The 23,536-nt window shown below is 38.5% G+C and overlaps 4 protein-coding genes and 1 non-coding gene across 7 annotated transcripts; 4 read left to right on the top strand and 1 right to left on the bottom strand.

Moving 5' to 3' along the window:
* Positions 1-4,717: 4,717 nt before the first annotated feature.
* Positions 4,718-4,825, bottom strand: LOC130947108 (small nucleolar RNA R71). The gene has a single exon (XR_009072518.1). It is a non-coding gene; the product is annotated as a small nucleolar RNA R71 (small nucleolar RNA).
* A 9,060-nt stretch (positions 4,826-13,885) lies between these two features.
* Positions 13,886-15,760, top strand: LOC130943784 (putative disease resistance protein At4g11170). Its single transcript, XM_057871805.1, has 2 exons — positions 13,886-14,477; positions 15,400-15,760. Exons 1-2 carry the CDS (start codon positions 13,999-14,001, stop codon positions 15,536-15,538), a joined length of 618 nt encoding a protein of 205 aa, XP_057727788.1. The 5' UTR covers positions 13,886-13,998; the 3' UTR covers positions 15,539-15,760.
* On the top strand, positions 15,569-16,296 carry LOC130945622 (disease resistance protein Roq1-like). The gene is made up of 2 exons (XM_057874327.1): positions 15,569-16,121; positions 16,262-16,296. The coding sequence occupies exons 1-2, from the start codon at positions 15,569-15,571 to the stop codon at positions 16,294-16,296; spliced, it is 588 nt and encodes a 195-aa protein (XP_057730310.1).
* On the top strand, positions 16,193-18,427 carry LOC130943783 (disease resistance protein RML1B-like). Of its 2 annotated transcripts, XM_057871804.1 has the most exons (4): positions 16,193-16,494; positions 16,593-16,886; positions 16,976-18,085; positions 18,156-18,358. In XM_057871804.1, exons 1-4 carry the CDS (start codon positions 16,393-16,395, stop codon positions 18,159-18,161), a joined length of 1,512 nt encoding a protein of 503 aa, XP_057727787.1. In that variant the 5' UTR covers positions 16,193-16,392; the 3' UTR covers positions 18,162-18,358. The 2 variants fall into 2 exon arrangements, with proteins under 2 accessions (XP_057727787.1, XP_057727786.1); XM_057871803.1 differs by having other exon boundaries at positions 16,976-18,427.
* LOC130943782 (disease resistance protein RPV1-like) lies at positions 18,279-22,918 on the top strand. 2 transcript variants are annotated; one of them, XM_057871801.1, is made up of 6 exons: positions 18,844-18,965; positions 19,051-19,249; positions 19,348-19,861; positions 20,037-21,132; positions 21,231-21,524; positions 21,596-22,918. In XM_057871801.1, the coding sequence occupies exons 3-6, from the start codon at positions 19,389-19,391 to the stop codon at positions 22,739-22,741; spliced, it is 3,009 nt and encodes a 1,002-aa protein (XP_057727784.1). In that variant the 5' UTR covers positions 18,844-18,965; positions 19,051-19,249; positions 19,348-19,388; the 3' UTR covers positions 22,742-22,918. The 2 variants fall into 2 exon arrangements, with proteins under 2 accessions (XP_057727785.1, XP_057727784.1); XM_057871802.1 differs by lacking the exons at positions 18,844-18,965; positions 19,051-19,249 and adding an exon at positions 18,279-18,428.
* Positions 22,919-23,536: the final 618 nt, after the last annotated feature.

Here is a 23,536-nt window from a genome sequence, read left to right as displayed (position 1 = left end):
TGAACGTCTTCTGGCGTTACAACTATATCAGAATTTTGGACAACTGCAGGTGTCTCTACTATGTCTTTTTCAACAGGAATAATATTTACCTCTTTTCTCTTTCGAGGATTTTTGTCTTTGGAACCGACAGGCCTGCCACGCTTTTGGCGTGAATTTGCTTCAGTGGCTACTTGTCCTACTGGGACATCAATTCGAATTGGGCATTTTCCGCCCTGCCACGCTTCTGGCGTGAATTTGCTTCAGTGGTTACTTGTCCTACTGGGACATCAATTCGAATTGGGGCATTTTTCACTGGTATATAAGATTTAGTTATCCTCTTTGTATCAGAAAATGCATCAGGAAATCATTTGCTATTCTTTGCAAATGTATAATCTTTTGAACTTACAGTTCACATTGCCTTTTATCGAGGATCTAAATGCATCAACGATGATGCATTCCAGTTAAGCTCCTTTTCAGGAAGCTTATTCTCTCCCCCTAATGTTGAAGTCAATCCACAAACCGAATTTTAAATACATCTCCAGTTTGTATCTCAAGATACCTCACTATAGAGGGAGAATCATATCCAACATATATCCCCAATTTTCTTTGGGGTCCCATTTTAGTGCGATTAGGTAGTGCAATGGGAATATATATCGCACACCTAAATATTCTTAAATGGGAAACATTTGGCTGCTGGCCAAAAGCTAATTGCATAGGAGAGAAGTGATGGTAACTCGTTGGCCTCAAACGAATAAGTGCTGCGGCATGTAAAATAGCATGCCCCCTGATGAGCGGATAATTTGTATGCTTTTTGGCATTGTTTTTAGTATGTTTTTAGTATGATCTAGTTAGTTTTTGGTATATTTTTATTAGTTTTTAGTTAAAATTCACTTTTCTGGACTTTACTATGAGTTTGTGTGTTTTTCTGTGATTTCAGGTATTTTCTGGCTGAAATTGAGGGATCTGAGCAAAAATCTGATCCAGAGACTCAAAAGGACTGCAGATGCTGTTGGATTCTGACCTCCCTGCACTCGAAGTGGATTTTCTGGAGCTACAGAAGCCCAATTGGCGCGCTCTCAACGGCGTTGGAAAGTAGACATCCTGGGCTTTCCAGCAATATATAATAGTCCATACTTTGCCCAAGATTTGATGGCCCAAACCGGCGTTCAAAGTCACCTCAAGAAATTCCAGCGTTAAACGCCGGAACTGGCACCTAATTGGGAGTTAAACGCCCAAACTGGCACTAAAGCTGGCGTTTAACTCCAAGAAGAGTCTCTACACGAAAATGCTTCATTGTTCAGCCCAAGCACACACCAAGTGGGCCCGGAAGTGGATTTTTATGTTATTTACTCATTTCTGTACACCTTAGGTTACTAGTTTCTCTATAAGTAGGACCTTTTACTATTGTATTAAGAATCTTCGGATCTTTGGAACCTTTTTCTAGAGATCTGTTGATCACTTTGGGAGGCTGGCCATTCGGCCATGCCTAGACCTTGTTCTTATGTATTTTCAACGGTGGAGTTTCTACACACCATAGATTAAGGTGTGGAGCTCTGCTGTACCTCGAGTATTAATGCAATTACTATTGTTCTTCTATTTAATTCCGCTTGTTCTTTGTCCAAGATATCACTTGTTCTTCAACTTGATGAAGGTGATGATTGACGCCCATCACCATTCTCACCCATGAACAAGGTGACTGACAACCATTCTTGTTCTACAAGCATCTGAGGCTTAGTGAATATCTCTTGGATTCCTGATTGCACGATGCATGGTTGATCGCCTGACAACCGAGTGCTCGCCTGACAAACGAGCCAACCATTCCGTGAGATCAGAGTCTTCGTGGTATAGGCGAGAACTGATGGCAGCATTCAAGAGAATCCGGAAGGTCTAACCTTGTCTGTGGTATTCTGAGTAGGATTCAATGACTGAATGACTGTGACGTGCTTCAAACTCCTAGCAGGCTAGGGCGTTAGTGACAGACGCAAAAGTATCAATGGATATTATTCCGGCCTGAACGAGAACCGACAGATGATTAGCCTATGCTGTGACAGAGCATCAGGGACGTATTTTCACTGAGAGGATGGGAGGTAGCTGCTGACAACAGTGAAATCCTACACGAGCTTGCCATGGAAAGGAGTAAGAAGGATTGGATGAAGGCAGTAGGAAAGCAGAGAGACGGAAGGGAAGGCATCTTCATACGCTTGTCTGAAGCTCTTACACCAATGATATACATAAGTATCACTATCTTTATCTTTTATGTTATTTTCGTTCATCATCATATCCATTTGAGTCTGCCTGACTAAGATTTACAAGATGACCATAGCTTGCTTCAATGCTAACAATCTCCGTGGGATCGACCCTTACTCACGTAAGGTATTACTTGGACGACCCAGTGCACTTGCTGGTTAGTTGTGTGAAGTTGTGTAATGCCATGGTATTGAACTACCACGTTTTTGGAGTTCATGACCAGGGATTATGAGAGTTGTGAAAAGTATTATTCACAATTTCGCGCACCAAGTTTTTGGCGCCGTTGCCGGGGATTGTTCAAGTTTTGAGCAAGCTTTTGGTAACAATGCCTGGGATTGTCTAGTTTGGACAACTGACGGTTCATCTTGTTGCTTAGATTAGGTATTTATTTTTTTCGAAATTCTTGAAGATGAATTCTAGAGTTTCATGATGATTTGTTGAAATCTGGCTGGCTGAGAAGCCATGTCTAATCTGATTGGACCGAGGTTTCAACTTATCACCACAAGAGCTTGTTGATTTTCATCAATTTTGCTTTTGGAGCAGTGGTCTGCTAAGGCTTGGCTGACCTTTGGTCATGTCTAGTGTTTTGGACCGAAGCTTTCTTTGAAAGCTTGGCTGGCTGTGAAGCCATGTCTAATTCCTGGACCGGAGTCTTAGACTAGCATTGCACTGATTCCTGGAATTCTCATTAAGAATTTTGATACCTTCTTCCACTTAATTTTCGAAAAACACAAAAAAATTTACAAAATCATAAAAACCAAAAATATTTGATGTTTCTTGCTTAAGTCTAGTGTCTCATCTTAAGTTTGGTGTCAATTGCATGCATTCATTCATGTGTCTTAAAGATCTTCAAGTACTTCTTGATGATTTCTTATTCTGATCTTTGAATTCTTTTGGCTTGAGTGTCTATGTGTCTCATATAGTGTCAGTAGTATACAAACTGCTAAGTTTGGTGTCTTGCATGCATGGTTATTTGATTCTTGTTGCATTTTGATTAATAAAAATCCAAAAATATTTTTAATTTGTGTCTTTTCAAGTCAATGATACAAAGAATTGAAGATTCAGAACATACTGCAGAGGAATTATACAGAAAAAGCTGAGCATTCAAAAATGCCCAGTGAAGAAGACAGACTGGCGTTTAAACGCCAGCCAGGGTACCTGGTTGGGCGTTTAACGCCCAAAGAGGTAGCATTTTGGGCGTTAAACGCCAGAATGTATACCATTCTGGGCGTTTAACGCCAGGATGGTGCTAGGGGGAAGATTTTGTTTTCAAATCAATTTTTTTTCAAAGTTTTCAAAGTTTTTCAAAATCAAATCTTTTTCAAATCAAATCTTTTCAATCAAATGTTTTCAAAATTAATTTCTTTCCTTTTTAAAAGGAACTTACTAACAATTAGTGATTTGATTAAACATTTTTTGCCTTTTCTGTTGAGGAAGGTTTTATGTTTGAATCATATCTTTTCTTGTTAGGCAAGTCACTAATTTTCCAAATCAAATCTTTTAAAATAACTTTCAAAACATATCTTTTAAAATTGTTTTCAAATCATATCTTCTCAATCACATTTTTTAAAACCAATCATATCTTCTCAACCACATCTTTTTCAAAATAAGTTTTCAATCAAATCTTTTTGATTTCTAAGTTTCAAAATCTTTTTCAAAAATCACTTAATTTCTTTTCCACTTTGAATTTTCGAAAATTATCAATCAAATTTTCAAAATGTTTTCAAAATCTTTTAATTGAATTTTCGAAAATTCTCTTCCCTCCTTCCCACATCCTTCTATTTATGGAGTACCACTCCTTCTTAATGCACAATTCGAACCTTATCTAATTAAAGTTCGAATTCTTCTTCTCCTTCTTCTTTCTATTTCTCTTTTCCTCTGACACTTCAAGGAATCTCTATACTGTGACATAGAGGATTCCACATTTTCTTTTTCTCTTCTCTTTCATATGAGCAGAAGCAGAGACAAAGGCATTCTTGTTGAAGCTGACCCTGAACCTGAGAGAACCTTGAAGCGAAAGCTAAGAGAAGCCAAAGCACAACTCTCTTTAGAGGACCTGACCGAATTCTTCAAGGAAGAAGAACCCATGGCAGCCGAAAACAACAACAATGCCAACAATGCAAGGAAGGTGCTGGGTGACTTCACTGCACCTACTCCTGATTTCTATGGGAGAAGCATCTCTATCCCTGCCATTGGAGCAAACAACTTTGAGCTTAAGCCTCAATTAGTTTCTCTAATGCAACAGAATTGCAAGTTCCATGGACTTCCAATGGAAGATCCTCATCAGTTTTTAGCTGAATTCTTGCAAATCTGTGACACAGTCAAGACTAATGGGGTAGACCCTGAGGTCTATAGACTGATGCTATTCCCTTTTGCTGTAAGAGACAGAGCTAGAATATGGTTGGATTCTCAACCTAAAGAAAGCCTGGACTCTTGGGAAAAGCTAGTCAATGCCTTCTTGGCAAAGTTCTTTCCACCTCAAAGATGGAGTAAGCTTAGAGTGGAAGTCCAAACCTTCAGACAGAAGGATGGAGAATCCCTCTATGAAGCTTGGGAAAGATACAAACAATTAATCAGAAGATGTCCCTCAGACATGCTTTCTGAATGGAGCATTATAGGTATCTTCTATGATGGTCTATCTGAACTATCCAAGATGTCTTTGGATAGCTCTGCTGGAGGATCTCTTCATCTGAAGAAGACGCCCACAGAGGCTCAAGAGCTAATTGAAATGGTTGCAAATAACCAATTCATGTACACTTCTGAAAGGAATCCTGTGAACAATGGGACTAATCAGAAGAAAGGAGTTCTTGAGATTGACACTCTGAATGCCATACTGGCTCAGAATAAGATATTGACTCAACAAGTCAATTTGATTTCTCAAAGTCTGTCTGGAATGCAAAATGCACCTGGCAGTACTAAGGAAGCTTCATCTGAGGAAGAAGCTTATGATCCTGAGAACCCTTCCATGGAAGAGGTGAATTACCTCGGAGAACCCTATGGAAACACCTATAATTCTTCATGGAGAAATCACCCAAATTTCTCATGGAAGAATCAAGAGAGACCTCAACAAGGTTTCAATAACAATAATGGTGGAAGAAATAGGCTTGGCAATAACAAGCCTTTTCCATCATCTTCTCAGCAACAGACAGAGAGTTCTAAGCAGAATACCTCTGACTTAGCAACAATGGTCTCTGATCTAATCAAAACCACTCAAAGTTTCATGAATGAAACAAGGTCCTCCATCAGAAATTTGGAAGGACAAGTGGGACAGCTGAGCAAGAAAATTACTGAACTCCCTCCTAGTACTCTCCCAAGTAATACAGAAGAAAATCCAAAAGGAGAGTGCAAAGCCATAACCATGGCCGAATATGGAGAGGAAAGAGAGGAGGTGGACGCCACTGAGAAAGACCCCAATGGGCGTGCACCAATCTCCTCTGAGTTCCTCAATGAGGAACAATGGGAATCTGAGGCTCAAAATGAGACCATAGAGATTCCATTGAACTTACTTCTGCCATTCATGAGCTCTGATGAGTATTCTTCCTCTGAAGAGGATGAGTATGTCACTGAAGAGCAAGTTGCTAAATACCTTGGAGCAATCATAAAGCTAAATGACAAGTTATTTGGAAATGAGACTTGGGAGGATGAACTTCCCTTGCTCACCAAAGAACTGGATAACTTGTCTAGGCAGAAACTGCCTCAAAAGAGGCAGGATCCTGGGAAGTTTTCTATACCTTGTACCATAGGCACCATGACCTTCAAGAAGGCCTTGTGTGACTTAGGGTCAAGTGTAAACCTCATGCCCCTCTCTGTAATGGAGAAATTAGGGATCTTTGAGGTGCAAGCTGCAAGAATCTCATTAGAGATGGCAGACAATTCAAGAAAACAAGCCTATGGACTTGTAGAGGATGTTCTGGTAAAAGTTGAAGACCATTACATCCCTACTGACTTCATAGTCCTAGAGACTGGGAAGTGCATGGATGAATCCATCATCCTTGGCAGACCCTTCCTAGCCACAGCAAAGGCTGTGATTGATGTTGATAGAGGAGAGTTGATCATTCAAGTGAATGAAGAATCCTTGGTGTTTAAAGCCCAAGGACATCCCTCTATCATCATGGAGAAGAAGCATGAAGAGCTTCTCTCAAAACAGAGCCAAGCAGAGCCCCCACAGTCAAACTCTAAGTTTGGTGTTGGGAGGCCACAACCAAACTCTAAGTTTGGTGTTGAACCCCCACATTCAAACTCTAAGTTTGGTGTTGGGAGGTTCCAACATGACTCTGAGTATTTCTGAGGCTCCATGAGAGTCCTCTGTCAAGCTAATGACATTAAAGAAGCGCTTGTTGGGAGGCAACCTAATGTTTTTTAGTTAACTATTTTCTTTTGTTATTTTATCTTTTTTGTAGGTTGATGATCATAAGAAGTCACAAAAACAATGAAAAAAGCAAAAACAGAATGAAAAATAGGAAGAAAAACAGCACACCCTGGAGGAGAAGAAGCTGGCGTTCAAACGCCAGTAATGCTAGCTGTTGGGCGTTTAACGCCCAGTCTGGCACCATTCTGGGCGTTTAACGCCAGAAAGGGGCACCAGACTGGCGTTAAATGCCAGTAAAGGGCAACAACCTGGCGTTAAACGCCAGGAATGGGCACCAGCCCGGCGTTTAACGCCAGAAATGGCTCAAAACGTGAATTTTGATGCCATTTGGTGCAGGGATGACTTTTCCTTGACACCACAGGATCTGTGGACCCCACAGGACCCCACCACCACTCTCTCTCTTCTTCCCCCATTCACCAATCACCTCAACACCTCTTCCCCAAAAACCCTTCACCTATCAAATCCCATCTTTCTCTTCACCACTCACATCCATCCTTCATAAATCCCCACCAACCTCACCCTTCAAATTCAAACCACTTTCCCTCCCAAACCCACCCATAATGGCCGAACCATTACCCCCCTCTCTCCTATATATACCCTTCTTCACCCCTTCATTTTCACACAACCTAAACACCACTTCTCACCCTCTTTGGCCGAACACACCACCCTCTCCCTCTTCTCAATTTCTTCTTCTTCTACTCTCTTCTTTCTTCTTTTGCTCGAGGACGAGCAAACATTTTAAGTTTGGTGTGGTAAAAGCGTTGCTTTTTCATAACCATTATGGCATCCAAGGCCGGAGAAACCTCTAGAAAGAGGAAAGGGAAGGCAAAAGCTTCCACCTCCGAGTCATGGGAGATGAATAGATTCCTCTAAAGGGTGCATCAAGACCACTTCTATGAAGTTGTGGCCTTGAAGAAGGTGATCCCCGAAGTCCCCTTTTCACTCAAAAAGGGTGAATATCCGGAGATCCGCCATGAGATCCGAAGAAGAGGTTGGGAAGTACTCACCAACCCCATTCAACAAGTCGGAATCTTGATGGTTCAAGAGTTCTATGCCAATGCATGGATCACAAAGAACCATGACCAAAGTGTGAACCCGAATCCAAAGAATTATCTCACTATGGTTCGGGGGAAATACTTGGATTTTAGTCCGGAGAGTGTGAGGGTGGCGTTCAACTTGCCTATGATGCAAGGAGATGAGCATCCTTATACAAGAAGGGTCAACTTTGATCAAAGGTTGGACCAAGTCCTCACAACCATATGTGAAGAGGGCGCACAATGGAAGCAAGATTCAAGAGGAAAGCCGGTTCAATTGAGAAGGCATGACCTCAAGCCCGTGGCTAGAGGATGGTTAGAGTTCATACAACGCTCAATCATTCCCACTAGCAACCGGTCCGAAGTTACTCTAGACCGGGCCATCATGATTCATAGCATCATGATTGGAGAAGAAATAGAGGTTCATGAGGTTATAGCCCAAGAACTCTACAAGGTGGCGGATAAGTCCTCTACCTTAGCAAAGTTAGCCTTTCCTCATCTCATATGTCACCTCTGTTATTCAGTTGGAGTTGACATAGAAGGAGATACCCCCATTGATGAGGACAAGCCCATCACCAAGAAAATGATGGAGTACACAAGAGACCCCTCTCATCATGAGATCCCTGAGATGCCTCAAGGGATGCACTTTCCTCTACAAAATTATTGGGAGCAACTAAACACCTCCCTAGGAGAGTTGAGTTCCAACATGGGACAACTAAGGGTGGAGCATCAAGAACACTCCATCATCCTTCATGAAATTAGAGAAGACCAAAGAATCATGAGGGAGGAGCAACAAAGACAAGGAAGAGACATTGAGGAGCTCAAGCACTCCATAGGATCTTCAAGAGGAAGAAAGAGCCGCCATCACTAAGGTGGACCCGTTCTTTGATTTCCTTGTTCTTTATTCTTCTGTTTTTCGAATTTTATGCTTATGTTTATCCATGTTTGTGTCTTGTGATCATTAGTGTCTTAGTGTCTATGCCTTAAAGTTATGAATGTCCTATGAATCCATCACCTTTCTTGAATAAAAACGTGCTTAATTGAAAAGGAAAGAATTGCATGAATTCTGAATTTTATAATAGTTTAATTAATTTGATGTGGTGGCAACACTTTTGTTCTCTGAATGTATGCTTGAACAGTGCATATGTCTTTTGAATTTGTGGTTCATGAATGTTGGCTCTTGAAAGAATGATGAAAAAGGAGACATGTTACTGAGGATCTGAAAAATCATAAAAATGATTCTTGAAGCAAGAAAAAGCAGTGAATACAAAAAAAAAAGAGAGAAAGCAAGCGAAAAAAAAAGAAAGAAAAAAAAAAGAGAAAAAAGAAAAAGAAAGAAATAAAGTTGTGATCCAAGGCAATAAGAGTGTGCTTAAGAACCCTGGACACCTCTAATTGGGGACTTTAGCAAAGCTGAGTCACAATCTGAAAAGGTTCACCCAATTATGTGTCTGTGGCATGTATGTATCCGGTGGTAATACTGGAAGGCAGAGTGCTTTGGGCCACAGCCAAGACTCAATAAAAAGCTATGTTCAAGAATCATCATACTTTACTAGGAGAATCATTAACACTATCTGGATTCTAAGTTCCTAAAGAAGCCAATCATTCTGAATTACAAGGGATAGAGTGAGATGCCAAAACTATTCAGAGATAAAAAGCTAAAAGCCCCGCTCATCTAATTAATACTGATCTTCATAGATGTTTTTGGAGTTCATTGCATATTCTCTTCTTTTTATCTTATTTGATCTTCAGTTGCTTGAGGACAAGCAACAATTTAAGTTTGGTGTTGTGATGAGCGGATAATTTGTATGCTTTTTGGCATTGTTTTTAGTATGTTTTTAGTATGATCTAGTTAGTTTTTGGTATATTTTTATTAGTTTTTAGTTAAAATTCACTTTTCTGGACTTTACTATGAGTTTGTGTGTTTTTCTGTGATTTCAGGTATTTTCTGGCTGAAATTGAGGGATCTGAGCAAAAATCTGATCCAGAGACTCAAAAGGACTGCAGATGCTGTTGGATTCTGACCTCCCTGCACTCGAAGTGGATTTTCTGGAGCTACAGAAGCCCAATTGGCGCGCTCTCAACGGCGTTGGAAAGTAGACATCCTGGGCTTTCCAGCAATATATAATAGTCCATACTTTGCCCAAGATTTGATGGCCCAAACCGGCGTTCAAAGTCACCTCAAGAAATTCCAGCGTTAAACGCCGGAACTGGCACCTAATTGGGAGTTAAACGCCCAAACTGGCACTAAAGCTGGCGTTTAACTCCAAGAAGAGTCTCTACACGAAAATGCTTCATTGCTCAGCCCAAGCACACACCAAGTGGGCTCGGAAGTGGATTTTTATGTCATTTACTCATTTCTGTACACCTTAGGTTACTAGTTTCTCTATAAGTAGGACCTTTTACTATTGTATTAAGAATCTTCGGATCTTTGGAACCTTTTTCTAGAGATCTGTTGATCACTTTGGGAGGCTGGCCATTCGGCCATGCCTAGACCTTGTTCTTATGTATTTTCAACGGTGGAGTTTCTACACACCATAGATTAAGGTGTGGAGCTCTGCTGTACCTCGAGTATTAATGCAATTACTATTGTTCTTCTATTTAATTTTGCTTGTTCTTTGTCCAAGATATCACTTGTTCTTCAACTTGATGAAGGTGATGATTGACGCCCATCACCATTCTCACCCATGAACAAGGTGACTGACAACCATTCTTGTTCTACAAGCATCTGAGGCTTAGTGAATATCTCTTGGATTCCTGATTGCACGATGCATGGTTGATCGCCTGACAACCGAGTGCTCGCCTGACAAACGAGCCAACCATTCCGTGAGATCAGAGTCTTCGTGGTATAGGCGAGAACTGATGGCAGCATTCAAGAGAATCCGGAAGGTCTAACCTTGTCTGTGGTATTCTGAGTAGGATTCAATGACTGAATGACTGTGACGTGCTTCAAACTCCTAGCAGGCTAGGGCGTTAGTGACAGACGCAAAAGTATCAATGGATATTATTCCGGCCTGAACGAGAACCGACAGATGATTAGCCTATGCTGTGACAGAGCATCAGGGACGTATTTTCACTGAGAGGATGGGAGGTAGCTGCTGACAACAGTGAAACCCTACACGAGCTTGCCATGGAAAGGAGTAAGAAGCATTGGATGAAGGCAGTAGGAAAGCAGAGAGACGGAAGGGAAGGCATCTTCATACGCTTGTCTGAAGCTCTTACACCAATGATATACATAAGTATCACTATCTTTATCTTTTATGTTATTTTCGTTCATCATCATATCCATTTGAGTCTGCCTGACTAAGATTTACAAGATGACCATAGCTTGCTTCAATGCTAACAATCTCCGTGGGATCGACCCTTACTCACGTAAGGTATTACTTGGACGACCCAGTGCACTTGCTGGTTAGTTGTGCGAAGTTGTGTAATGCCATGGTATTGAACTACCACGTTTTTGGAGTTCATGACCAGGGATTATGAGAGTTGTGAAAAGTATTGTTCACAATTTCGCGCACCACCCCCAAACCGAGGTTGGGAGATTTGTTCTCATAAGCAAAGGTCTAGCAATTAATTGGAGGCGTTTAATAAGCGATTCTGCTAACCCATTTTGTGTGTGAACATAAGCTACTGGATGTTCAACACTTATTCCATTAGCCATACAATAAACATCAAAAGCTTGGGAAGTAAATTCACCAGCATTATCAAGACGAATTGCTTTGATTGGATTTTCTGGAAATTGTGCTTTTAATTGAATAATTTGAGCCAGTAATCTCGCAAACGTCAGGTTGCGAGAGGACAATAAGCACACATGTGACCATCTCGTAGATTCGTCTATTAGGACCATAAAATATCTAAAAGATCTACATGATGGATGAATAGGTCCACATATATCACCTTGAATCCTTTCTAGAAATTCAGAGGACTCAAATCCAATCTTTACTGGTGATGGTCTTAAAATTAACTTTCCCTGAGAACATGCAGCACAACAAAAATTCACTAGTTTTAAGAATCTTCTGGTTCTTTAGTGAATGTCTATGGGAGTTTTCAATAATTCTCCTCATCATGGTTGTTCCCAGATGACCCAATCGGTCGTGCCAAGTTATAAATTTATTTGGGCTAGTAAACTTCTGGTTTACAGTGGCATGTGATTTAATTGCACGAATCTTGGTATAATACAACCCAGATGAAAGTGAGGGTAACTTTTCTAATATAACCTTTTTATTTGAATCATGAGTTGTGATACATAAGTACTCATGACTTCCCTCATTCATAGTCTCAATATGATATCCATTTCGGCGAATATCTTTAAAGCTCAACAAGTTTCTTCAAGACTTGGTAGATAATAGTGCATTATTTATTATGAATTTTGTTCCTCCAAGAAACAAAATTATAGCTCTTCTGAAGCCTTCAATCACATTGCCTGAGCCAATAATAGTATTAACACATTCTTCTTTTGGCACCAGATGGGTAAAATATATATCACTTTTGAGAATAGTGTGCGAACTTGCACTATCCGCAAGGTATACATCTTCATTACATATTCTTGCCATTTTCTTTAAAGACAAATAATAATAAAATGAGTAGTATGCACAATTAAATTGAATTCTTGATCGGAATTATTTTTCTAAGAAATACTGCACATAAAAATAATGTCATATACTAAAATTTTATTTTAAAACATGACATATTTAATGATTTCAAAATTCATAAACATTAATATTTCATTATTTATATACATCATATTTGAAACTTAAATACATAGAAAATAAAACTTAACAATAAGTTCCTTACATTATTTATTTACATGAATACTTAACAATCTCACATATTAAACTATTCCATCATTGACCAAATGACCAATATTTTCTTCAGGATCCTCAAAGAAATCAGATACATCATAATGAGTGGTGGAATTTTCAGCATCATTTGAAACAAAATTCGACTCTTTTTCCTTGTCGTCCTTTTTCAAAGATGTCTGGTAAAAATCGACTAGGTGCCTTGGGGTACGACAGGTACGTGACCAATGGCCCTTTCCACCACAACGGAAACACTTATCCTCTGTTGATTTATTCTGCCCGATATTTCTTTCTTTATCCCACTTCTGGTGAGATCATCTTTTTTGAATATAATTCCTTTTCCTTCTATAATTTTTCTTATTATTAAAACCTTGCCATTTACCTCTTCTGGGGTAATTTGCCGCATTTACTTCAGGAATTGGGGTGGCGCCAGCTGGGTGCACTTCATGATTTTTTAAGAGCAACTCATTGTTGCGTTCAGCAACAAGAAGGCAAGAAATTAACTCAGAATATTTTTTAAATCCTTTTTCTTGATACTGCTACTGCAGGAGCACATTCGAGACATGGAAGGTTGAGAAAGTTTTCTCCAACATATCATGATCAGTTATCTTTTACCACATAATTTCATTCGTGAGGTGATTCGAAACATTGCAGAATTATATTCATTTATGGATTTAAAATCTTGTAGACGCAAGTACGTCCATTCATATCGAGCTTGAGGAAGTATTACCGTTTTCTGATGATTGTACCTTTCTTCAAGGTCTTTCCAAAGATCTGCAGGATCTTTTAATGTGAGATATTCATTTTTCAATCCTTCGTCAAGATGACGACGAAGAAAAATCATGACTTTGGCTTTATTCTTCTAGGATGCATTATTTTCAGCCTTAATGGTATCTCCAAGATTCATTGAATCAAGATGGATTTCAGCATCTAATATCCATGATAAATAATTGTTTCCAAATATATCAAGAGCATTGAATTCAAGATGAGAGAGCTTCGACATAATAAAAAATTTTACCTGAGTCTTCCTAAAAATTTGATCAGAGTCTCGTGCTGATAACGTATTGTAAAATAAATAAAAGATATATTAAATATAAAATAAAGATGTATAAATAGAAGATCCTAGCATTAAAATAATTAGCTCAATAATAATTTATATATATATATATATATATATATATATATATAGAAAGAAATATTAAAAGTAAAGAGAGATAGAATTGCATTTGCTTTTGTTACTATGTAAAATGTCTAGTATCTTATTACTATTTATACACATAAAAAAATTTTGATTTCAACCTATATTTATTTTGATTGTCTTGGAGAGAGGTTCCTTCAATATGAAGAAGGTAAACCAACGTCATCCACATGCTTATTTTAACAATTCCATCAATTATAAAGATAATTATACGAAGTCAAGGGAACTTTCTAGTGCTAGTTGACAAAGCAAAGACACCACCACATCATGACATCAGTGTTACCGAAGAAGTTTGATGGAAATTACATCAATTATTGTTGTTGACTACTTGTTTACTCCTCAGAGCTATTTGTATGCTCGAAATCCAAGAGAATGGCTTCGTCGTCTTCTCTGTCCGTTGCTTCTGAAAGCAAATATGATATCTTCCTTAGCTTCAGAGGCGTAGATACCAGACGTGGTTTTCTCAGCCATCTGATTAAGGCTTTAAACCAAAAACAGATTGAGATCTATGTAGACTATAAGCTCAGAGAAGGAACCCAAATATCACACTCACTCCTTACAGCCATTGAAGAATCAGAGATTTCCTTGATTATATTCTCCCAAGATTATGCTTCATCCAAGTGGTGCTTGGATGAACTCGTTAAAATAATGAAGTGCAGGAAAGAGAAAGGTCAAACAGCACTACCTATATTTTATGATGTAGATCCATCTTGTGTGCAACATCAAAGGGGAAGTTATGTCGATGTACTTTCCGGCCATCGGAAAACGTCATCGGCGGCGCAGTTGCTAATGTGGAAAGAAGCTCTCAACGAGGCTGCCAATTTGTCTGGACTGCATTCATCCAACTTTGGGCAAGTTCTTTTACTTTTACACTATGCAATTGCAACTGTATTTTATTTTAATCCCTCAAATTTCAAAACTATTAGTTATATTCTGCATATGTTGATCGGGAATTAAATTGATGCTTTTAGAATTTTAGAGGCTAAATTGCTGATTTTTAGTGCATGTTTGGGCGCCATTATTTTGTTAAAAAAAGATTTTTTTTTCAATAAAAAAAGATTTTTTTTATTTTTTAACGTATTTGGCTAATTTCTAGTAGTAAAAGTAAAAGTAAAAGCACTAGTAAAATAAAAAAAAGATCTTGTTGAGAAGCTATAATTTACACCTTTCTTTAAAAGATCTTTTTTCCTTAAAAAAAAGATGTTTTTCATGTAATAAATAAACAAAAAAGTACTTTTATATTATTATACCCAAACATAATTGATAGATAAAAAGACCTTTTTACATAAGATATCTAAACATAAAATTACTTTTACTTCTCTACAAGTTCTTTAAAAAAAAGATAACTTGAAAAAAGATTTTTTTTAGAAGCTCACCCAAACAAGCCCTTACTTTGTCATAAGTTAGTATTCAAACAGGTTTTAATTAGGAATTTAGATCCTCTAAAGTGAAGAAGTTGGTAAAGTGGTAAAGTCAAGGGTTAATCACCATTAATTTTGTAACTTCCATGAAATGTGCACTTTACTATCTTAATTTAAGAGTGATTAGCTCTCACTTTATTACTTTACCAACTTTCTCATTTTAGAAGATCTTGATCAGTTACCAAAATTCATTGAGTTCTTAGACAATGTAAGAAGAGAGTTTTTCTAACCCTAAAGGGAGAAATAAGATGGACTATATTAGTTCTTGTGGTAGAAATGGGATATCATTTTGTGATACTTAAGGGAAACCCATTCACTAAGAACAATTTGGATTGTACCTTGTTTGGTACAGGAGTGATGCTGCTCTTATTGACGAAATTGTCAAACGCGTGTTACAAAGGTTGAATGAAAAGTGCCAAGGAGATTTACAAGGACTTGTCGGAATGTATGAACCAATTACAGAGCTAGAATCATTATTGTGCAAGGAATGAAAAGCTGTAGTTATTATTGGACTTTGGGGCATGGGTGGTATTGGAAAGACAACTCTTGCTAGTGTTGTTTTCAATAGGGTATGTCATGAATTTGAAGGACTCTGCTTTTTAGACAATGTAAGAGAAAAAGTCCAGAAATATGGCATAAATCATTTGAAGAAAGAACTTGTATCTAAGCTGCTGGACATTAAAGATGTAGAAAAAGATGTAGTCTCTTTCATCATGCCTATTGGGATAACTGATTTTGCCAAGAGAAGACTCCGTCGCAGAAAAGTTCTTCTTGTTCTTGATGATGTGAGTGATTCTAAGCAACTGGAAGATTTATGTGGAGGACATGATTGGTTTGGGCTAACTAGTAGAATCATGGTGACAACTAGAGATAAACATGTGCTGAATAGAGCCGATCATATTCATGAGGTTAAGGCATTAAATCAGGATGAGTCTCTTGAGCTTTTTAAGTTGAATGCCATGAAACAAAACTACATGGACACAGAGCAAGTTGAGCTATCCATGAGGGTTCTTAACTATGCGAAAGGAATTCCATTAGCCTTAAAAGTTATGGGTTTCTTTCTCTGTGGAAAAAGTAAGCAGGAGTGGAAAAGTCAGCTTCTTAAACTTGAAAAAATGCCTCATGTAGAAATTCAAAATATATTGAGATTGAGCTATAACGAACTAGATCGTCATGATCGGAATATTTTTCTATACCTTGCATGTTTTTTCAAGACAGTTTCAGAAGAGCAGGTCACATTTCTTCTTGATGCGTGCGGATATTCAACAGCTATTGTGTTAAAAACTCTTCAAGACAAAGCTCTTATTTCCATTTTAAGCAGTGAAGTGACGACTTGCTTCGAGAAATGGGACGTGAAGTAGTTCGTGAAGAGTCTCCCAATGATCCAGGAAAGCGCAGTAGATTATGGGATTCTACTGATATCTATAAAGTATTGAAATATGACACGGTAAGTATAGTATATATCCTTTATCAAATATAAACTAAAGATGGCTTTAATTAGTTAGTTTTGTAGTAATTCCAATATACTTTGACTTGATGCTGCAGGGAACTGAAACTATTGAAAGCATAACATTAGACATGTCAAAAATTGACATGCTAAGCTTGCATCCTCAGATATTTGCAAGAATGTACAAGCTCAAGTTTTTAAATGTTCATTCATGGGATGGTGAGCATAGGCTCTGTGCTCCTCATGGTATTGAATCCTTGTCAGATGAGCTGAGATTTTTTCAATGGGAAGACTACCCTTCGAAATCTTTACCATTGTCTTTTTGTGCGGAAAATCTTGTGGAAATTATAATGCCGTCTAGTCAGTTGGAGAAGCTTTGGGAAGGTGTCCAGGTATGCAGTGCAACTTCCTTTTTTGTTTAAACACATGTATATCGTTTTAAAAAGATTGGGCTCATGAATTTATTTTAATTCTTCTGCAGAATCTTGTAAATCTGAAGCTAGTAGATCTTAATTATTCATCACACCTAGTCGAGCTCCCAGATTTCTCCAAGGCCCCAAATCTTGAAGAAGTAAATGTTTCCAACTGCAAGAGTCTGCAGCAAGTTCCCCAATCTGTTTTGTCTTCTCAAAAGCTGGGTTATCTCTTTCTAAATGATTGTAATGAACTAAGAAGTTTCCAGCACAACATTCATCATCAATCTCTTAAGACACTCTCCTTCCATAGCTGCATTGGTCTCAGAGAGTTCTCGTTGACACAGCTTAACCACGGCACAGACAAATTGGTGTTATCAGCTCCGCTTGAACGGCTAAAACTGGATTACTGTTCCAACCTTTCTCTGCTGCCAGACAATATAAGCATGCTTTCATCATTGAAGGACTTATCAATGTGTCACAGCAGTGTGAGAAGCTTGCCCGAAAGCATTAAGCATCTGTCACGGCTGAAATACCTCAACTTGAGTAATTGCGAGAAGCTTCAATCAATACCAGAGCTTCCATTGTCCATTTTGGTGTTAATTGCTGTTAACTGCACATCATTACATACTGTTTTCATGGCTGAACCAATCAAAGAAGAGAATTTCGGATATAAAACATTTGCATTTACCAATTGTGTTAAGTTGGAGCAGGCTACAATCCAGGCCATTATGGCAAACGCCTATGTCAGAATACAGCAAGCAGCAAACGCATGGCTACCAACAGCACAGAGGAATGAGTACTATTATGCAAACTTTGATAATAATTATGAACTCAGGGTTCATGTTTGCTTACCAGGAAGCCAAGTTCCAGGATGGTTCAGCTATAGAACAACCGAAACTTGCATGACTGTTGAACTTGTCCTACTTGCTTCTAGTATCAGTATGTTCCGAGGTTTCATCTTCTGTGCTGTTCTTCCTCCTAGAGAGGAAAAAGGCTTAGGCTCGGAAAGTTTGAAATGTTCTTACTTCATTGAAACGAGTGATGGTCCAAGCGTGCGTGATCAGAGTTCGTGGGTGATATATGACCGTGCAGTTGATAAGGAATCTGACAATGTGTATATGTGGTATGATAGGCAATGCTGCATTGATATGATGAGGAGAACGAAACAAGACAAAGTAAGTGATGAAGATAATGTTCATAAGTACAAGGTATTATTTGATTTCCATTACTCCCTTAATTCCACAGGAATAAAAGAGTGTGGTGTCCATCCAATATATGTCTCGGATACTAAATCCAAGAGAAGACCAGAGATAACTCAAGTTGATGAGAACCAAGGTGATCTAGAGCTGGAAGAACCACTTTCTTCCACAAATAGGAACTTTAAAATGGAATACTTTTCTTCAAGGGAGCTTTCTGCTACACAGCTCAGCAGCAAGGATGATCAAGAGCAGAATGGGAAAATTACTCCTTTTCAATTCATGTATAGGAGGAGAGTGAAGAAGAAAATAAAGGAATGAGGTGAGAGGATGATATAAATAGAATTAAGGGAGAGAATTGGCCTCTCCAATGCCAAATATGGTTTCTGTTATTTCTAATATATGCTTTTACACACTTACATAATACAATCCTTCACTGCTTTGGGGACTATCACATTGATACTCCCTTTTCTGTGATTCTACATTCTTCTTCTATTTCGATTCTCTTATACCTTAATTATGTTCTTCCTTCTGTTTGCAATTTTATTTTATGAAGCTCCTGAAGAATGATGCATGATGAATCAATTTTAACTTTATCTTAAACAAACTTGATCAATTATCCAACAAGTTAAAATAGGACTATTGGTTACTAGTAAAAGATATTGTTAAAATGGGAGTATTGGTTACTGTGAAGTGTGAACATACAAGATACTGTTATTTGTATAACAAGTACATCAGCATGATTTTACTTTTGTCAATTTCATTAACGTGCCTAGTTTCTTAGCAAGTTCTTTTGCACGTTTGAAGGTGGTCACTCTTATATTTGACCGACACGACCAAAGATAAGACACGGTTTCCGGTAAGAATCTTTTGAAGGGCGTAACGCAATGTATCTAAAGTCTAAACAAACATTACTTTAACTTAAACTCCTGTGTTTTTTTAAGCTTTCTTTGGACCGACCACCACAGTAATCACAAGCGAGCTTTCGTGGAAAGTGCAAACAACCTCGTACTATGTGTTTATTAGTTTCCACGCGTTGACTCCATTGTGTACCCTTCACTCTACTCACGCTGCCACAATCTCCTCCAGCCTCAGCCTCTGTTCTGATCTTCATCATTTGTCTCCAACTTCCTTAATTAGCTTGTACACAATTTTATCGTTACAATATTCATTCGATTTCTCTTTAGTTTCTTGTCTCACCTGGGTCCTGTCATTTATATGTATGTTCATTGATGAAGCAGGTACTTGTGTGATCTTCGATAATTTTTGCAAGGAAGAGGATATGGCTGCGCATGCTTCTTCTGAGATTATTAAGTATGATGTCTTCCTCAGCTTCAGAGGCACAGACACTCGCCGTGGTTTTCTCAGCCATCTGCACAAGGCTTTAGAGGACAAGCACATCAAGACATACGTGGATTACATGCTCAGAGAAGGAACTGAAATATCACACTCACTACTTGCAGCCATTGAACAATCAGAAATTGCTTTGATCATATTCTCCCAGGATTATGCTTCTTCCAAATGGTGTTTGGAAGAACTAGCCAAAATAATGGAATGCAGGGAAAAAAATGGTCAAATTGTAATACCTATTTTCCATAATGTAGACCCATCATGGGTGCGCCACCAAAAGGAAATTTATCACCACGCCCTTGCTAATCATGAGGTGAGGTTTGCAGACAGGGTGCAAATCTGGAGAGATGCTCTCAAGGAAGCTGCCAATTTGTCTGGATTCCATTCACCGTCATCAAGCTTCAGGTCAGCAATCTTTTTTTTCATAGATTATTTTGTTTCTTCTGTAACACTATTAGATTAGGGTATATTTTGATAAATGCGATTTAGTGGAAGGGATAAATCCATTCTCACACTATTAAACTAAACAATACAACAACAACAACAATACTAATAATTTTGCCTCGTACACATTATGCAGGGATGATGCTGACCTTGTTGGTGAAATTGTCAAACGTGTCTTACAAAGGTTAAACCAATCACCCCAAGGTGATTTGCAGGGTCTTGTTGGAATTCATGGACCAATTGAAAAGCTAGTATCTTTGTGCACGGAATCTGAAGCTGTTACTGTTGGCCTTTGGGGCATGGGCGGTGTTGGTAAGACAACTCTTGCGACTGCAGTTTTCAATAGATTGTGTGATGGATTTGAAGGATTTTGCTTTTTGAACAATGTAAGAGAAAGAGCTGAGAAATATGGTATAGATCATTTGAAGAAAGAACTTCTTTCCAAGCTGCTAAAGGAAGAAGATGCAAGTCCCTTTGTCACGCCCGGTGGGATAACTAATTTTGCCAAGAAAAGACTTAGTCGAACAAAGGTTCTTGTTGTTCTTGATGATGTCAATGATTCAGACCAAATGGAAGATTTATGTGGAGGACACACATGGTTTGGGGCAAGTAGCAGAATCATAGTGACAACAAGAGACAAGCATGTGCTTGTTAAGGCGGATGCTGATCATATACATGAAGTTGAGACATTGAATTCTGATGATTCTCTTCGGCTTTTCAGCCTGAATGCCTTCAAGCAAAACTGCACTATAGAAGCAGAACAAGTTGAGTTGTCCAAAAGAGTGCTTAACTATTGCAAAGGCCTCCCTTTAGCATTGAAAATCTTGGGTTCCTTTCTTAAAGGAAAAACTCAACGAGAGTGGGAAAGTGAACTGCTCAAACTTGAAAAGATGCCTGATGAAAAAATCCAAAGTATATTGCGATTGAGTTATAATGAACTGGATCGTAATGATCGGAACATCTTTTTGCATCTTGCATGTTTCTTTTATACAAATACAGAAGAAGAGCTGATACAATCTGTTCTTGATTCCTGCGGATACGCAACAACTATCGGGTTGACAAATCTTCATAATAAAGCTCTTATTTCCGTTTCAAATGGTTATGTGTCCATGCATGACTTAATTCGAGAAATGGGCCGTGAAATTGTTCGCGAAGAATCTCTAAATGATCCAGGAAAACGCAGTAGACTGTGGGATCCTCAGGATATCTGTAAAGTATTGAAAGACAATAAGGTAAGCGTAAGATTATCAGATTCTACTTTTTTCACATTTATTTGGTGGAACTTTGATATAATATATGTTTCATTTTGACATACGTATATACTATGCAGGGAACGGATGCTATTGAAAGTATCGAATTAAACATGTCGGAAATTGACCGGATGAGCTTGCACCCTGAGACATTTGAAAGAATGGCTGGACTGAAGCTTGTTAGATTTCATGCAGCCGATTCCAAAAACAAGTTGTATGCTCCAGAGGGTATTAGATCTATGTCGAACGAGTTAAGGTATTTTCATTGGGATGAGTTTCCTTTGAAATCTTTGCCGCCTTCTTTAAGTGTTGAGAGAATTGTTGAAATCATAATGCCCAACAGTGGATTGCAAACGCTTTGGGAAGGTGAACAGGTATGGAAACAATATTCTTTTTCATTTGATACCCATACACATGCTTTAATTAGTTAATTTGTTAATTTCAGACTCTTGTAAATCTAAGGAAAGTGGATCTAGATGGTTCGTCAAGCCTAATGGAGCTCCCAGATTTATCAAAAGCTTCAAATCTTAGAGAAGTGAGTATCTCTGGTTGCAAGAGTCTGTGTCAAGTTCCTCCATCTGCTATATGTTCCCAGAAGCTGAAATACCTGAACGTGAGCAACTGTGAGAGTCTTGAGTCCATAGCAGAGCTTCCAGCATCGGTTGTGTGCGTAATTGCTCGCGACTGCCGCTCCTTACACACTGTATCTGTATCTGCTTTGGATTCTGTGGCTGAAGAGGCAATCCAGCAGCAGCAATTTGAGGATATAACCTTCAATTTCAGCAATTGCTACAAATTGGAAGAGAATGCAAAAAAGAGCATTATGGAACATGCCTATGGAAGACTAAAGCGACCACTAGCAGCAGCACCGACATGTGCTACAACAGCATGGCTGGATAAGGAGGATAAGCACCCGTATCGTTATCTGTCAGGCAAGCAGCACAATCATCCCAAGTTAAATGTGTTGTCAGGTGCAGACCCGGGATGGTTCAGATATATAAACCCACAGAACGGGGCCGTCACTCTTGATGTTGCCCCAGGTGATAGCTTGTTGGGTTTCATCTTTTGGGTCGTTTTTCCTGCATACTATGGGAGTTACCAAGTGAGCGCCACTTCAGTGTCATATACGTATTGCGTTGAAGTGAGGAATGGCCCAAGTTTCAGTTATGATGGGCATTGGATGCCAGATGAGGATATATGGCTTAACGATTACTATTTTTGGTACGACGGGCAATGCTGCATTGACATGATCAAGGTAATGGAAGAAAACACCAACACTAATAATAATAATATTCAACTCAAGGTTTCATTCAAGTTCTTGTACAATCGTCTTATTTTGAGTCAGCCTATTGAGGAAGATGATGACAAAGAAGTAGAATATTGGGGTGTGCACCCAATATATGCCTCAGATGTTCGTGGTGGCATGAGCATGGAGTCGGTAAATGATGTAAATCTTAATATGAATGTACCGTCTATTGAGGAAGGTAATGGTGGTTCCATAGATGACTCAGATGAAGACGACGAAGGTAGTGAAAGAGGTGGTGTTTCGGAGTCGGTTGCACTCATGCATGGTGGCAGGACGGATCTATAGTTCTATACACATTGTAGTGGAGGCAACAATTTAAAATTATTTTGAACATTCTCGTTAAATTATTGAATTGATCCCACGGTCATTTTCTACTCAATTTTTTAATTGATAAGTTTGGAAAACTCTAAATTAATATTTGTGATGACTAAACATTATTAATATGATTAATTGTAAAATTAATTTTGGATTTAATATTGATTAAATTAATTTTGTAATGCAGGTTTTTATTTGGGCCGAAAATTAAATAATATGATGCAAGCCCATTGGAATAATTTTATCTCAGCCTTGTTAAATATTTTCCACACTATGAGGCTGAATTATTTGTTGAGTTTATTTGGGCCAGCTTTACTCATTATTGATATAAGCCCAAAGTTGTGTTTCCATGCATGATCCGAATCCAATACTCATCAGGAAAGCAAATGTTATTATTTGGGCCAAATTAAATCCTAATGTTACCAAGCCCAACATTGCTTTGATGAAAGTTTCCAAGTCTGGTCCGAAACCAAGTTTAAATGAAAGCATAAAGGCTTCTTGCTTTCCAACGGATTCCATTGCTTGCTATGAATGGATTTCAAAATTAATATGCTAGCTTTGGAACTATGAGAGAGAACTTGACTTTGATTTGATGGGAATCATTATGATTAATGCTATACGCTACTCAAAGCAAAGGGAGTAAAAGCTATCCATTACATGCTTCATTTCACTTAATAGCTTTTATTTCCAACTTCACATTCTCTCTCATCTCTTTCTTCTTCTCTCTTCGGTTATTACACAGGAAACAATGACTTCCATGAAAGC

The sequence above is a fragment of the Arachis stenosperma genome, chromosome 8, assembly GCF_014773155.1.
Source record: "Arachis stenosperma cultivar V10309 chromosome 8, arast.V10309.gnm1.PFL2, whole genome shotgun sequence".
NCBI classification, from domain to species: Eukaryota; Viridiplantae; Streptophyta; class Magnoliopsida; order Fabales; family Fabaceae; genus Arachis; species Arachis stenosperma.
Note: the sequence above shows the minus strand (reverse complement) of the source record. Positions and strands in the feature narration are given on the sequence as shown.